The 16,931-nt window shown below is 45.7% G+C and overlaps 1 protein-coding gene and 1 long non-coding RNA gene across 2 annotated transcripts; one reads left to right on the top strand and one right to left on the bottom strand.

The window, feature by feature from the left end:
• Nucleotides 1-43: 43 nt before the first annotated feature.
• Nucleotides 44-9,022, bottom strand: CIAO3 (cytosolic iron-sulfur assembly component 3). Its single transcript, XM_028707118.2, has 11 exons — nt 8,888-9,022; nt 7,798-7,893; nt 7,050-7,193; nt 6,336-6,468; nt 5,487-5,621; nt 4,766-4,884; nt 3,974-4,103; nt 3,433-3,505; nt 3,126-3,266; nt 2,586-2,743; nt 44-1,379 (listed from the first exon to the last, which is right to left on the bottom strand). The coding sequence occupies exons 1-11, from the start codon at nt 8,960-8,962 to the stop codon at nt 1,141-1,143; spliced, it is 1,443 nt and encodes a 480-aa protein (XP_028562951.2). The 5' UTR covers nt 8,963-9,022; the 3' UTR covers nt 44-1,140.
• A 1,134-nt stretch (nt 9,023-10,156) lies between these two features.
• LOC144325538 (uncharacterized) lies at nt 10,157-16,493 on the top strand. The gene is made up of 2 exons (XR_013390723.1): nt 10,157-11,671; nt 13,554-16,493. It is a non-coding gene; the product is annotated as an uncharacterized LOC144325538 (long non-coding RNA).
• Nucleotides 16,494-16,931: the final 438 nt, after the last annotated feature.

Here is a 16,931-nt window from a genome sequence, read left to right as displayed (position 1 = left end):
TGACCCACCAAGGAAGATAATAACACAATAAAATTCAAAACAATAACAATTAACTGCATTTATTCAAAATCCAATTAAAACTATTTAATTAATTCAACAAAACTGGTGAACTTGATCGAGTGACACCAGCTTTTCAAAGTCTGAAAGTCATTTATACCTCTAGATCCCCCTTGCCTCTTAAAGAGTCTCCTTAGGTAATCCCATCGCTCCTGGTGAAAAAGCTTCTCGGCTTTGTGGGTGCGGAGAATAAGGAAGTAATAAAGCAGGCCTGAAACATTTCAAGTTTCTGGCTACAATTCTTTTAAACGCCGCACTTCAGTGTTGTAGGTGACATTTTGCTCCCGGTCCAGGATGGGGCATGAACTTCCAATCTCTGCATGAAAAAGCTAGGGCAGAGATTGATTTGGGACTCTTGAGATGATGATGCTGGAGTGTATGGACTACTGGCCTGATCCAGGAGGCTCTTCCGAAGTTCTTGACTCTTTATCCTGTAGATTTATAACAGCTGTTGTTTTTTGTTACTAAGGGAATTCATTGTAGGCAAGTGGCAGGAATGAGACCAAAAGCACAGAGAGCTCTGGAAACACACTCTGAGCTAAGACAGGTGTACATACTTGGAACCCCAAGAACGTGTTCCAGCTCCATTTCGGGCAGACATCCAAGAGCCCCCAACCTCTGCAAGCCAAAAAACGGGCTGTTTCCAACTGAAACTCTGCAAGAGGCTGACTGACTGGCCCCTGTGACAATCACTCAAGTAGCATCTGTTAGTATTGTGTTTTCCTTTGCATTGTGGGGTATGGGGACAGAGATCTTGATCTAGGACAATTGTTTATGGCAGCAACATGTAACATGCCCCCCAGATATCATTGGACTCCAGATGCTGCCAGGACGGCCAACAGTCATGGCTGTCAGAAGCTGGAGGGAAGGCAAGGGTATACGGATGAACACAGCTCTCCTTAAAGCCAAACCCTCTGACCGTAATCATTTTTATTCCAGTCTTTGGTACTAAAGGTGGATTTGCTACATATTTTGCCACCTATGAACAGTCTCTGTCCTTCCAGCAACCACTTCGGAGAGGGAAAGGAAATCAAGAGGGCATGATTGTGACACCTTCTGTGCCAAGAGCACTCCCAGCCATCTTCACCACTTGATATTCAAGGTGGCGCTTGACTTCTCCACTGCGTGATAACCTGTGTGCAGGATGTCTCGAGTCTGTTCCGAAGCAGGACCACCCAGCCACTCCTTGTAGAGTGCCTGCACGGCTCCATTCAGCTCCGGGTTTTCAGGCTGGACCGATTCGTACAGCCTCTCCACCCTCTGGAGAAGATCCTTGCTGGGCTCCCCTTCAGCTTTAATTTGGCCCCCTCCATTTAAGCAGCCTGGAAAGAAACGAGGGGGTGGGAAGAAAGTGGATCCCAGCAGAAGAGGCAAGAAGAATATAGGTGAGCTTTTAAGCTAAACCTGCATTCCCCAAACTGGCACCCTGCAAATGCTTTGAACTAGAACTCCCATCAGCCCCAGGCACGCAAGGCCGCAAGTTCAAAATGATCTTTGCAGGCTGTTGCCTGCTGGGAGCTCAAATCTGGAGGGAAGCAGGTTGAAGGAAGTACCTGAGTTAGCTAAGCTAGAGCTTCAATATTATCATCATCACCAAATGTATTGCTTGCCTTTCACCAGCAAGACCCAGGGCAGGCTACAACAATGAAAGACTCAAAATAGTTAAAACACATGACGGTCATAGGAAGAACAGCATAGTCCCTGGAAACGCACATCTCAAGTGTCAAAGGTTGGGGTAAAGAAGTGTGTCTTCAACATTCACTGAAACCAGTGAAGAAGCCAGGCACACCTCTGCAGGTAGGGGAATTCCACAGCCTAGGGGCTGCCGCAGAGAAGGCCCTCTCACAGGTCACTCCCCTCTCGAATGTCTGAGGGAGATGGAGCAACCATGAGGGCCCCCTCTGCCGATATCAGCACCTGAGAGGGTCTGTGAGAAAGGAGGTGGCATTTCAGATTATTTATTTATGCGTTATATTTCTATACCACCCTTTCTCCAAGGACCACAGGGCTGCTTACAATATACAAACACAAAAATACATAACTTTGTAACAAACAAAACAGCAACCTGCTTCTTTTCAACTGAATGAGTCTCCACCCCCATCGTTCTGCCCAGACACCAAAATCCAGCTCCAAGGGCCTTCTGGTGGTTCCCTCACTGCAAGAAGTGAGGTTACAGGGAACCAGGCAGAGGCCCTTCTCGGTGGCGGCGCCCGCCCTGTGGAACGCCCTCCCATCAGATATCCCATCTGACTTTCAGAAGACATCTGAAGACAGCCCTGTTTAGGGAAGTTTTTAATGTTTGATGTTTTATTGTATTTTTAATATTTTGTTGGAAGCTGCCCAGAGTGGCTAGGGAAACCCAGCCAGACGGGTGGGGTTTAAATAATAATAATAATAATAATAATAATAATAATAATAATAATAAACTGGTAGGAGTGAACGGGAGAATTCTGAGGATGTTGCCAGAGAGCAACATATGCAGCCTTTTTTTATCCCCCCTGCTGTTTCCAACCTGCAGGTGGCCTCACCTGAAGGACAAGCCATCACCTCGATGTAGTGATACGGCAGCTTCCCCCGCTTCAGTTTCTGCACCAAGTTCTGGATGTTCCGAAATCCGTATGCCAGGGCAAAATGCAAGAGGGTTTTGCCATCCTTCTCCAGCGTCACTTCCTGTAAGTCCTTGTTTCTGGGAAAGATTTAAAAGGGGTCAGGGCGGAACCAGAGATTTGCTACTGCAAAACATGGTCTCTTCAGACACGCTCCCAAGCCACTATCCCAGCTGCTCAGAGCGGAAACTGGCAGCAACGGAACATGGACGAACAGTACAACTTTGGTGGGCAAGTCAGCCTGGTTGGAAAATGAATGCTTCCTCCCAGGCCATAGCTTTCTTGCACCTTCCACAGCTGCTTGCAATGGCTGCTGGCTCTTTAGCCAGTGAGGGAGGCTGGAGCAAGGGACAGGCAGCAGCACTCCCAATACCTCCTTACTAGAAGAGAGTGCAGGCTGGGGAAATTGGGCTGGGCTAGGATCCTTGGTAAGAGCTCCAGGCGGTAATGCAATATCCTTACTTCAGTGCCTTATAGCGAACTTCTTCCACTTGAATACCGAAGAGCTCCCTTGCGGCATATTTATAGATGTGCTCCAGGTAGCCCCCAGAACCGCCTCCAGAGTGCCCGAGCAACTGCTCCTCTTCAGACACACCACTAAACCTATGGAAGGGAGAAAAGAAACAGCGTCGGGCACCATGCAAAACTCGAAATGCCCAGCTGCATGCCGATAAAGGCCAAATCCTGATTAAAGTTCTGCAAATTGAGCACATGTGAAAGAAGCAAGCCGGATGTAAGCGTAGCAAAGTTAAGCGACTTCGGATCTTACATGCTATCCAAAGGGGCAGGATTCACTTCTGATAGGGTTACCTTCTCCTGGTCCAGCAACTTCACAACTTCTCCTGAAAGACAGAACAAATGCAAGGGAGTTTGCATTCTGGATGGAAGGGAGGCAGGAAGCAGAGAGGAGTCACCAGGCAATGAATTAATCCTCTCTCCAGTTCAGGGATGGGGAACCTCAAGCCTAGGGACTGAGTGCGGCCCTCCAAGCTTCTCCATTCGGCCCCCAGGACACTTCCCCAAACCAGCTCCAATCAGCTCCCCTACTCAAGAACTTTTGCTTGGCTGGAATATGTCCTTGAAATGGCAGAATCCCTCTGGCTCGCCAGGATGGAGTGATGCGGGAGGTTGTATGTGTAGAAACCTCTGGCAGGATGAGGGCTGGGCTCTATTAACTCAAATGGGGCAGGGTGGAAGTAGTGGCTAGTGAATGGGAAGTTGCACCTCAAGCCAAGGGAGCAGGCAAGGGAATTTTCAAGGTGTTCCTAACTCAAACACTGACTACATCACAGTTCGTGGCTCCACTTTACCTGTAGTAATCACACAGTCAACCTCACGGGTCTGGTGCTCTTGGATGAAGAAGTCAGGTCTGGAAGCTTCTAACTTCTTGTCGTAACAAGGCATCACTGTCACGTGGTAGATCTGGTCAGGTGTCAAGTGCTATAAATGGGGAAGAGATTGGGATACCTGATCAGCAAAAACTAGTCCCGATTTCATGTTTCTGACAGTGGCACCAGTAGGGCACCGCAAAAGACACACAAGCAAAGAATGAAGGCAATATCCACTTCCAGTTTGTTTGGGTTTTGTCCCTGGTAGGTGGCATTCAGAGGTGTAAAACCTCCATCTAGCAACCATTAACTAGTAGCACCCTTTGCAAATTTGTCCAAACCAGCCTTTGCCATTTAGTGCCCTCCAGATTTTCAGGACTACAACTCCCATCAGCTACAATGGCACTGGCAGTGGATGATGGGAGTTGTAGTCCAAAACATCTGGAGGGATCCAGGATTGGGCAAAGGCTGGTCTAAACCCAGAGAAGTGAGAGTAGGTCATTCCATAGGGTAATAACAATTCTGGGTGGCTTGAGATGGTTGCCCTTAAGAAGAAGAAAACAACAGCAGCAGCAACAACATCACTGCCCTAGCATGGAAAGGGTCTGAGCTCCCCTTTCTGCAAAAGATTGTTTGGGTGAGAGGGTAGCCCCTTTTCTGACTCTCTGCAGAGGCAATCTGATGGGGAGCTCACAAACTGAAGCCCAGCTGCTGCTCCCAGACTTTCTAGGACACCAGTTCCCCTGCGAAAAGTGCCTGCCACGGAACACACACTTGCTGTTTGGCAAAGTGCCTCTTGACGAGGGAGCCCATCACTTGCTGGGGAGACTTGGCCGTGCTGACGTGAGGGATGATGAAACTCCCGTGGGTTTTTTCGGCATAACAGATCCAGCCTGAAAGAGGAAGAAGGACCAACATCCTTAAGTCGCAAATCCGCCTCCAGGCTCCAAAGGCAGCATCCACCCCAATCCCACTCTCCTCTTGCTGGCCTATTGGAAGAAAGGCCAAGGGATTAAAAGAAAAAGCTGCTCAACAATGTTTGTGTTGCCAGGACTAGAAAAAGGACTAGAAACCCAAAAAGGGAACGGAATTGCAACAGCATGCAACCAGCTGTAAAGAAATATTGGAATGTCCTATTTATAGTCCACAGCAGGAGCAGGAAGCCTCAGGCCCAGAGGCCAAATGTGGCCCTCCAGACCTCTCTATTTGGCCCTTGACCTGCTTCACCAGCTCAGCTTTGCACCCTCTCTGAATGTTTCTGCTTGGCTGGAATGTGCCCTTGTACTCTGATAGCGACTCTTGCTTGCCTGAAAAGGCTAGAGAAGGGTATGTGAGTGGGAGCGGAGAGGAAGCATACTGCTTAAAGGCAAAATTCACATTCATTGCTCCACCCTCTTTTCCATCCATCACTGTCTTAAAATCTGAGGTTCCTGGATGATGGGTAGCACCAGTTGCAGGGCCCGCACCCCACTCTCTCCCTCCACAACAGCCTTACCTGGGCAGGCAGCGGCCAACATAGGCAAAGCCTTCTTGTCTTCCTTTTGCCTCCGGAAGCGCTGCACAAACTCTCGCTGGCTCTCCAGCAGGCTGAAGTTCCTTGAAAAAGTCGTGTCAAAGACATAATGCACCCCTGAGACAGGGAAGGGAGAGAGGTTAGGTGTTAAGGAAACCACATTTGTGGAGTGGTGGGGGCTTCCTGAAGCTTTCTATACAGGTGTCATTGGACCAATGATCCGACTCTGTGCAAGGCAGCTTCCTTTGCTCCAAATGTCCTAAGCAAAGGGCTACAGCTCAATGGTAAAGGGCCTGCTTTGCATGCAGAAGGTCCCAGGTTCAATCCTCAGCATCTCTCGGTAAGGCTGACCCTTGTCTGAAACCTTGAAGAGCTGCTGCCAGTCAGTGTAGACAATACTAAGCTAGCTGGATTGGTGGGCTGTTCCTAAGCCGTGTCAACTCAACACCCTCTGCAACAAGGGTGAACAAAACCATCCAAGTGATAGGCAGTTTGGTCAGTTTTTTTATCTTCCTCCTGCATTTTTTAAAAAAATATATTTTTGTAAATGTAACAGAAGAGAAAGAGAGAAACGTCATCAGCCAACAATACGTCCCAACTTAATTAATATGGGCAATCCGTTCGAACAGACATCTAAATGAGAATGACGTTAAAAAGCTATTTGTTAAAAGGGTGAAAAGGCAGCAAGATCTTCAGCCCATGTGTAGTTTTATCCTTCCAGCCTCATGACAGAAATGTGATGCTCAGGAACACAGGAATCCATTTCATCCCAAGTGTGTTTAATTACTAAACCATCAAGCTACATACTTCAGAAGAGACACTGCTGCTCACCTAAACTTTTAAAGAAAGACACCAGTTTCTTGGCTGTGTCTAAAGGAGTCAGTGAAAACTTTGCCGCCAGCGAAGCTCGGGACTGGGGAGATATGGACACCACCACCAGCTTCTGGGAAGCAGAACCTGACGTCTTAAAAAAAACAAAAACAAGCATCAACATGGAATTCGTATTTGCTGGAGTATTTACCTTTTCTATCTTAAGGTGCCCTGAACCTTTCTGTAGCTAGCATGAAATGGTTGGATTCTTTTTTTAAATATATATGTTGAGAATCTAGTCCCTAATGCAATGAGAAGGGGAAGACAAACGCAAAACTACCAGCAGCTTTATAACAGGTCTAGATAATTTGCTCTGAAGCCAACCAGAATGCAAACAGCTTGCTAACATTGCTCCTGGCAGTGGAAGAAAATCCAGCCTACTCAGTGGGAATGGGCTGTAACTCAAGGGCAGAGCAACTGCCTTGCATGCAGAAGGTCCCAAGCAGCATCTCCAGGTAAGGCTTAGAAATTCCCTTGCTGGAAACACTGGAGAGCCACTGCCAGTCAGTGTAGATGGACCAATGGTCTGGCTTTCTGTATAAAGCAGCTTCCTACCTTTATGTCCCTAGACCAGACCCCTATAGCTGCCTCCTCCTGCACAAGTGGGCAAGAAGGAGCTCATCTTCCAGGTCCTCAGGCCCTATGACTCACATGCTGACAGCATCAACAACTTACTTTATTGGTATTTAAGACCCTGATGAGTTCCTCGTGGCTCTGCTGTGTGATTAAGACACTCTCCGCAGACGTGATGCAGCCGCTACATGCCAAGCAGTCATTGAGGGTGATTTTGGCCTTCTCAAGCTTTTGTGACCCTCCGTCCTGAAAGGGAGAGTTGGTCAGAGGGGATTGGAGATCAGCTTCCAAGCGTTCCTGAAAAGTACTTCCAGCTTTCACTAGTGGTCATTCAGGGGTTACCTCCCCACCATCTGACGATGATGTTGGAGATTTTATAAATAAAAGCATCACAGAGGGGCCCAAGGACTGTAACAAGTTTTGGCTCCGGACTGTAGGGCCAAACATGAGAGATTCGCAGTCCAAAGAGCAGAAGGGAGTAATTGCTCTTTTGAGAGCATCCATTAACCAGGACAATTTTCTTGACTACAACTGAAAAGGTCCTCCTTCCTGGAGGGCTGCTACCCAACTCTGCAACTAACTCCCTTTCCAAGAGGCTTCTGAACTCCTAGCTGGGGCTGCAGAACTGTAACAGCTGATCCCCAAACTTATTTTGTATCTCTTATGACAAAGATTTAGCTTACTGTATAAGAGGCACAGCAATGGCATCACCCGCTTTCACCTCTGGCCCTGCCCACCACTGCCACGTGGCCCCCAGAAGCTTGATGGTGGAATGCAAAAACACACAGCTTAAAAAAAGCTTCCCCACCCCATCTTATGATGTGATCAAACTGAGGAGGGGAAACTTTACCTTGTCAACTTGAATGTAAGTTCCATCATCTTCAATGAGGATTTTTGCTGCTGCTTTCCCAAGCTTCTTCTCAACTTTGATGGGTTTTATGCAATCCTGAAAGGAAAGCGAACTACTGAAAATAAAACACCAAAACACACACACCACAATCCGTACTTCAGGAAGAAGAAGCAGTGTTTCCTCCTAGACTCCCACTAGACAGTTTAAAAATTCCTGCATCAGGCATTGATAAACTGGTTGATAATGCCAAGTTTATTCCCCACCCTGTCACACACACACACACACACCATGGTTAGGATAAAACAACTTACCCCTTACAGGATCGCTGTGAGGTTTGCCAGGAGAAAGAATGGATGCACTTTACTTTGGACACTTTACATTACATTTAAAACCAGTCCCGTCTTCAATTTGCTGAGGCCAGAACCTTTGATTCCTTCCTTCCTTCCCATGACAACCCTGACCAGACCAAGGCCACCCAATGAGTCTCCAATGGCTGAGAAGGGATTTGAGCCCAGGGCTGTGGGTGGCGCTGTGGGTTAAACCACAGAGCCTAGGACTTGCCGATCAGAAGGTCGGCGGTTCGAATCCCCGCAACAGGGTGAGCTCCCATTGCTCGGTCCCTGCTCCTGCCAACCTAGTAGTTTGAAAGCACGTCAAAGTGCAAGTAGATAAATAGGTACCACTCTGGCGGGAAGGTAAACGGTGTTTCCATGTGCTGCTCTGGTTCGCCAGAAGTGGCTTAGTCATGCTGGCCACATGACCCGGAAGCTGTACGCCGGCTCCCTCGGCCAATAAAGCGAGATGAGCGCCACAACCCCAGTCGGCCACGACTGGACCTAATGGTCAGGGGTCCCTTTACCTTCCCTAACCTGACCCTCTAATCATGACACCACCCTGGCCCCGCATATTGGGGCCACTCACTCTGAGCCTCGGCAATGGGCGCGCATGCGTGTGCTGCTCCTGCTGGCCTACCTCACATGGTTGTTGTAAGGTTGGCAAAGAATACGACACGGGACCGGCCCCAAATGCCTGTATCCTTCTCATTCTCCTGCCTCCACTTTCTCTCTTCCACCTCCCCCGCCACACTCACTTGCGAGGGCCCGATATAGTCGTCCAGGTCCGTCAACTGCAGGACTCCGCTGAAGGGCGACACAGTCGTAGCCATCTTCGTATATCCCTTCCCCGCCACACTGCCGTAAAGCTCCGACGAGGAAGTATATGCGCGTACAACACTGCCTGATAAGCGATTTCCGCCACACTGTCGCAAACGACCAAGGAGAGAGAGAGAGAGAGAGAGAGAGAGGGAGAGAGAGAGAGAGAAGAACGCGTAGATAAATATGTAGAGTAGCCCCCTCACCTCCTTAATGAGGGCTCCCGATGTTACCATGGCATCCGTGTTTTCTAGGTTTTTTGCCCGCAGAAATAGACGGGGAAACCAACTGATTTAATCTAGACGTGGTTTTCAGCAACCTGCCTATTGATTTCTATGGCCATTTCATACTTATTCACTCGGGGAGGGAGGTGGAGAGAAACCCGGGAGTTAAGCCCTATATGTCAATCTACACTAAGTCTATAAAGGAAGAAAAGGGAACTTCCAAAGAGTTAGAGGTAGAGTGCTCAAAGTAATCATCACTTCAGGTTCCCGATAGCAGCGGGGCAAAAGCCAGTGAAATAATCCACCTGAAAGCTTAAACCAAATAAGGCGCAAAGAACCTGCAATGAGGGGATGAGCCTGTCGTGCAGAGGTTAGAGTGAAGGACCTGGATGGCCAGGGTTCAATCCCTACCCTGCCACAATGAACCTCAGGAGGGTGACCTTGGTTCAGTCAATCACTATCAGCCTAACCTACCTTACAGGGTTGTGTTGAGGATAAAATGAGAACTTCACAGGATGCCTTCTTGAGCTCCTTGGAGGAAAGGTAGAATATAAATGAAATAATAATCCTTCTGAGTTCTGGATGGTGGTTGCTGGAAACCACAGGAGGGGAGAGTGCTCTTGAGCTCAGGTCCTGCTTGCAAATTCCCTACTGGGCATCTGGATGGCCATTGTGGATGCAGGACTAGATGGACCCCACTGACTTGATGCATAAAACTCTGGATGTCACAAACAAATAACTAACTAACATACATCCTATCCTTTCCTCCTCATTTCATGGCTCCCATATTGACTTTTGGGATAAAACTCTGAGCTTTAAAAAATATATATCTGTAATCATGTGCATCGAAAACTGGGTTATGTCTGCTTTGGTTACCCAGTGCATAAGAAGTTCATAAGCTCTCTGCCTTCTTGTTGTTGTTGTTGTTGTTGTCTTGGGGGGGGGGGGCTACCTGCGAACCAGACCTGGGATCCTCACACAAGATATTGTGGCATCTGAATATAGACTGCATTTTTAATCAAGGCATATATTGGCTTATATTTGATCAGGTTCCTAAATTAAATGGGCTTAGATTTTCAAATGTTTCATGCCAGGCAAGAAGGCCAGCTGTTTATAGAGAAAACCTTGGCCATTCTCCTAAGACAAGGGGCCCCCCTTTGATTTATAGCAGAAAACAATTCTCAAAGTCATAAAAGCTGGAATTACAAGTTAAAGAGCAAGGTTACGGACCCAACATAATTAAGAGTTAGTAAACAGTAAAATAAAACCATGTGCCTTAAACTTGAGCCAGATCTTCTTTCTAAGGTTAAAAGGCCAAGACCAAATGGAGAAGCATCTAGCTGGCAGAAAGAGAGGCTTTTTGGGAAGTCTTTTTAAAGCATTTTTGGGAAGTCTTTTAAAACTGTTTCTTTCTTAAACTGAGAGAGTTTGAGGAAGAGCTAATGGAAACGAAGCAGCTGGCTGAAGGGGGGGGGATGTAAACTAAAGAACCTTCTTTAAAAACTGTTTTTTACTGAGTTCCTTCCTTTTTACTTTGAGAAGCTTTATTCTTTTAAAAGGTTACCTATGATAATGTATGAAATATATTATCTTAAATATATTGGTTTAAATGTAATTATGCAAAGGATCTAGAAAGAAAGAAATGTTAAATTCTTATTTCATAGAGTCATATTGCTGTAGGAGACCAGGGGGGCAGATGAGCCTAGCTCCCTGCCAGAAATGAGACGCCAATCGAGCACTCATGACAAATGGCTGTCAGACATTTGTTTAAAGACCTCCAAAAGGAGATATTTCATTGATGATGCATGAGAATATGAACCCAAGGTCTCTGACATCTGTTCAAGATAAAAATTTAAGATTAACCATTTGTTTTAGAAGGCAATAGGGCAAGGAGGGCAAAGAGGTGAGCTGGTAATTAAGATTCCTTGTTGAGACACATGTAAAGATATATTAATACTTGTTTGCCAATTATAAATGGAAGGAAATATAGCTCTTTGTCTCCCATAAAAGGCAATAGGAAATGAGTGTATTTTTGTGATTGGTCATACCAATCAGCCAATAGGAATTCCAACCAGGCTGGTTGGACAGATGCAGCCAGAGGAGAAGCAAAGGGGGCTGGATTAAGGAAATATAAGTGCTGGCCATAATGGCAGGAGGGCAGGCCAGAGCTTGGTAATCATATACCACTGTGCCTCACATTTATTTGTCTGACAAATAAATTATTATTTTAATTTCTCTGTTGCTGCGTTGAATATTTCATTCCAGCTAAGCGTTAACCACAAGCAGGGTGCTACATTTTATGGTGCCCTGTGACTCGGATAAGTGGTCTGCTGGAACGCAGCCCCTTCGCCTACTGAGCAGGGTACAAGACAGAGGATCACTCACTGCCTACTCAGCGCGCAATGGAAAATTTTTTTCCAGGGGAACGCAGCAGTCTCGTCTGTCTGATACCCTGCCCACCGACGGCGACGGACCGGGGGGAAACGGAACCAGCTAAGGGTAAGTGCACTAAAGGGTTTTGGCCCTCCAATTAATTGGGAGGAAGAGAAGTCCTGATCAAACTTCTGCGTCTCAGTAAAGGGGAACTGAGTACGCTAGGTGGCTGGGTACATCAGATGGTGATCTGGTGTAGGGAAAAGGGAAGATTGGGAGGTAGAGTGTGGGTGAAGTATCTTGCGCATTGCATGTGTGAGAAAGTACAATGTGTAGCTGACCTAAGTGTGGAGTGAGTGCTACTTCGTTTCCCAGTAAGGTGTGTGTGTGAGTGACTGAGTGGATACTTCACAGGGCCATACAATGGGAGTTGGGGGTTCAAAGGGGGGAAATACACCTCTTGAATGTATGTGAAATAATTTTAAGAAAGCCTTCTCAGGGGCATATGGAGTCAAAAGGACGCCAGAGCGCTTGAGAACGTTATGTGAACTAGAATGGCCAAAACAAAATACTGAATGGCCATTTCAAGGAACCTTTGATATAAATTTAGTAAGCAAACTTTGGTCTAACATCACCAAAGAAACTGGAGGGTGCCCAGAACAATTTTCATATATAGATTCCTGGCTGAGCACATTAAATAAAAATCCTCCATGGATAAGGGAATGCAAAGTCCAACGATGCAAATTATTGGCTGTAAAAGCCAAAGCTAGGAAAGGAATCTTGCCAAACAAATTCAAACCCTCCACCAGTTGTAACCCCAAGGCAAGAAAGTGGAATGAATAATGGGGGTGGAGTCATAGAACTTGATTCCTTGATAGATTATGATAAATATCTTCAGGAGGCATTGGAGTCCTATAATGAAGCCCAAGCAGAAGTGGTTATTCCACCTGTGAGTCCCAGTAGAACTCCATCTACAGTCTCTTTTAGTGGAGCAACTGATTGCCTACCCCAAACCCCTGTACATCCAAGTCCTAGAGAATTATTACAGAAGTTACAGGGAGACCTTAATCGGTCAGCAAGCAATACAGCCAGGCGTATTAAGCTGCTAAAAGAACGCCTTGGGACAAATACCATCCCCTATGATTTGAGGCCCCTAGAGCAAAGTGAAGAAAAAGGTCACGTAGTAGCCCCTCTCAGAAGAGTATTTGATGCACTTAAGGAGCCTGTGCTGGTTAATGGGCAACCTGGACCAAGGCCACCTCGAACTTCGACCCTGCAATGTATTCCATTCACAACTACAGTCTGATGAATTGGAAAACGCCCCATCTTTCGCAGAAAAACCTCAGGCTATGATGGACTTGGTGACTTCAATAGTAATACTCTCTTCACCACTGAGGAAAGGAGAGACATAATTGAAAAGGCACAGATATATTTGCGTGAGCAGGCCAGAGTGGGAAATATTTATAATATTGACCGTCATCTCCAAGACAACTTTCCCTTGGAAGATCCTAATTGGGATCCAAACAATGCAATTCACCTGGCCAGACTTACCACCTACCGCCAGACGCTTGTGCAAGGTATTTGCAGGGCATGCCAGAAGCCCACTAATGTGTCTAAAGTTTCAGGAGGGTAGATGTGTTACCCATAACACTGTTTCGTGTTCGGTGCGCACCCACAAAAAGACTTAAGTTGTCACCTTTTGAGCTCCTGTATGGGAGGCCGCCCTCCTTTGTTCAGGATATTCCAACTGACCTCAAACAAATAGGAGACCATGTGACACAGGGATAAGTGCAATCTCTCTCCCGTGTTTTTGTCTCTCTCCCGTGTTTGTTTGTTTGTTGTTGTTTTTTTCTTAACAGGTGGGCCCTCAAGCACACGCCGTGCAGCATTGCCAAGCCGATTCATCAGCTCCAGGCTGGCATAGCATATGGGTGAAAGAGTGGAAAACGTGATCCACTTGCACCTAAGTGGCGTAGACCTTACACCGTCTTGCTTTCTACTCCAACAGCGGTGAAGGTAGCTGAGGTGACCCCCTGGATTCATCACTCTCGTTTGAAGAAGTCTGAAGGCAGTTGGACGTGCAAAGGTGACCCCTCTAATCCTTTAAAATTGACTCTTTCTAAAAACCCCTGTATCTAGCCCTACCGGTAACGGGTTAGGTCACGGGCAACATTAGACGACCGGCCTGCTGCAGCCACAACTTGGAAGCTGGCTGACCTGCGCACGCCTGAAGCTTGAGGAGCGTCTGAACCAGCGACTGTGAGCGGGAAGATTCTCTTATACAATTGATTGACTGCCCCCTTGTGGAACAATTATCAGAGATATTACACATTGGGGATCCTTGGGATATATGTTTTGGTCTTGGTGGTTCCCCATTTCTGTCACTGGGGGAATTATATTGGGACTAATAGTTTTATGCTATCACAATAAGGTAATCTTTTTTGGAAGGAATGCATATGCTAGACATCAACATGATTTTATTATTAATCCTGATCTCTTGGTAAGGGGAAGGGTCCTTGAATCTGACCAAATTTGCTAAATATGGATTCAGCTATGACCACAATATGTGGGTAGGTTTAGCTGAAATGGTAGCCAATGTTGCAAATAGGACCAATTGCCTTGTTTGCTCTCTTGGGCCAGATGATTCAGAGGGAGGTATGCCCTTATTACCGATACCATTAGATGCCATTGGTATGGTAAGCGAAATGCCACACCAAACAGAAATACAGAATTCCCCCGGATGGAACTCAACTAAACCATTACAGTTACACCTGTACAAGGGGAATTCTGTGTACATAAATCATCAGATGCAGCTGATTCTACCATGATAGGCTCTTCTCATTGTCACTATACTTGGGATTATATTAAGAATAGTCATACCTGGGCACACGGTACTACCTATCGAACTCGGAATACCTTGCCCTGTGCACCTCCTTTTATTCATGCATGGAAAGTGGTATGGAACATAACTGTGACAGAGAAAGGCAATCTAACATACTGCACTGTGAACTCTCTGCCTCTTTTGATATTTCGCCTTCTGTACTCCACGTACCAAAAACCTCAGACCCGATGGTTGTGGTGGATATGTGGAGAATGGGCATACAAGAAACTCCCTTCCAAATGGAGTGGGACTTGTTTCCTGGGACGGGTATTACCACTAATGTGGATTTTGCCCACTAGTTCAGCTAAGCGAACACAAAGAAACGCTGATATTTCTCATATAGCAGGAGGAAGTACCCAAAGTTGGAGCGGTACTGATGATTGGCCACCAGAGCGCATTATAGCCTATTATGATCCTGCCTCCTGGAATCCTGGTGAGCTCATACAAGGGGCATGGGATCCTATTTATAATCTAAACAGAATAATTCGATTGCAAGCAGTAGTGGAACTTGTAACCAATGCAACGGCCCAGAGTTTGAGACTTATTGCACGACAGTTGGATGACTTGCCAAGCAGGGAGGCCTATGTGGAGTCTTGAACTTGACAGGGAATGCCTGTTGCTTTAACATTTCAGATAATGGTTTTATGTATGGTGCCATGTATCATCTCATGTTTTAGGAGTACAATTAGCAAGATGATTTCAAATGAAACTTTACCTCATATCATGGCACTATATAGAGCCTTACCTCAGGAATATGATGTAGATCAAGCTATCAAGGACGCTTTGTAGCCAGGTCCTTGAGCTTGAAAGGGGGGAATGTGGCATCTGAATATAGACTGCATTTTTAATCAAGGCATATATTGGCTTATATTTGATCAGGTTCCTAAATTAAATGGGCTTAGATTTTCAAATGTTTCATGCCAGGCAAGAAGGCCAGCTGTTTATAGAGAAAACCTTGGCCATTCTCCTAAGACAAGGGGCCCCCCTTTGATTTATAGCAGAAAACAATTCTCAAAGTCATAAAAGCTGGAATTACAAGTTAAAGAGCAAGGTTACGGACCCAACATAATTAAGAGTTAGTAAACAGTAAAATAAAACCATGTGCCTTAAACTTGAGCCAGATCTTCTTTCTAAGGTTAAAAGGCCAAGACCAAATGGAGAAGCATCTAGCTGGCAGAAAGAGAGGCTTTTTGGGAAGTCTTTTTAAAGCATTTTTGGGAAGTCTTTTAAAACTGTTTCTTTCTTAAACTGAGAGAGTTTGAGGAAGAGCTAATGGAAACGAAGCAGCTGGCTGAAGGGGGGGGGATGTAAACTAAAGAACCTTCTTTAAAAACTGTTTTTTACTGAGTTCCTTCCTTTTTACTTTGAGAAGCTTTATTCTTTTAAAAGGTTACCTATGATAATGTATGAAATATATTATCTTAAATATATTGGTTTAAATGTAATTATGCAAAGGATCTAGAAAGAAAGAAATGTTAAATTCTTATTTCATAGAGTCATATTGCTGTAGGAGACCAGGGGGGCAGATGAGCCTAGCTCCCTGCCAGAAATGAGACGCCAATCGAGCACTCATGACAAATGGCTGTCAGACATTTGTTTAAAGACCTCCAAAAGGAGATATTTCATTGATGATGCATGAGAATATGAACCCAAGGTCTCTGACATCTGTTCAAGATAAAAATTTAAGATTAACCATTTGTTTTAGAAGGCAATAGGGCAAGGAGGGCAAAGAGGTGAGCTGGTAATTAAGATTCCTTGTTGAGACACATGTAAAGATATATTAATACTTGTTTGCCAATTATAAATGGAAGGAAATATAGCTCTTTGTCTCCCATAAAAGGCAATAGGAAATGAGTGTATTTTTGTGATTGGTCATACCAATCAGCCAATAGGAATTCCAACCAGGCTGGTTGGACAGATGCAGCCAGAGGAGAAGCAAAGGGGGCTGGATTAAGGAAATATAAGTGCTGGCCATAATGGCAGGAGGGCAGGCCAGAGCTTGGTAATCATATACCACTGTGCCTCACATTTATTTGTCTGACAAATAAATTATTATTTTAATTTCTCTGTTGCTGCGTTGAATATTTCATTCCAGCTAAGCGTTAACCACAAGCAGGGTGCTACAATATTGCAGAGACATCTGAGCATCTCAGAGCTGGTGCTCCAAACAGGCCTTGAGAACCTTCACTCCTGGCTTAGATTATGAGTCCCTTGGGGACAGATATTTGCATGTGGACAAGTCATAACTCATAAATTGAAATAATAATAATACCCACTCAAAGCCTACAGGACTTGGAATCTTGGAAAGTGAATGTTTGGGCCTAAAAAGAAGCCCAGTGTTTGGGCAGCTCTAATAGCAGCTCTAAGCTTAAGGAGGGTGCAGAAAATGCAATAAAATTACTCTAGAGCAGGGGTCTGCAACCTTTAAGACAAAAAGAGCCACTTGGACCCGTTTCCGAAGAAAAAAAACCTGGGAGCCGCAAAACCATTGCGACATTTAAAACA

This window comes from Podarcis muralis, chromosome 14 (genome assembly GCF_964188315.1).
Source record: "Podarcis muralis chromosome 14, rPodMur119.hap1.1, whole genome shotgun sequence".
Classification (NCBI taxonomy): domain Eukaryota; kingdom Metazoa; phylum Chordata; class Lepidosauria; order Squamata; family Lacertidae; genus Podarcis; species Podarcis muralis.
Note: the sequence above shows the minus strand (reverse complement) of the source record. Positions and strands in the feature narration are given on the sequence as shown.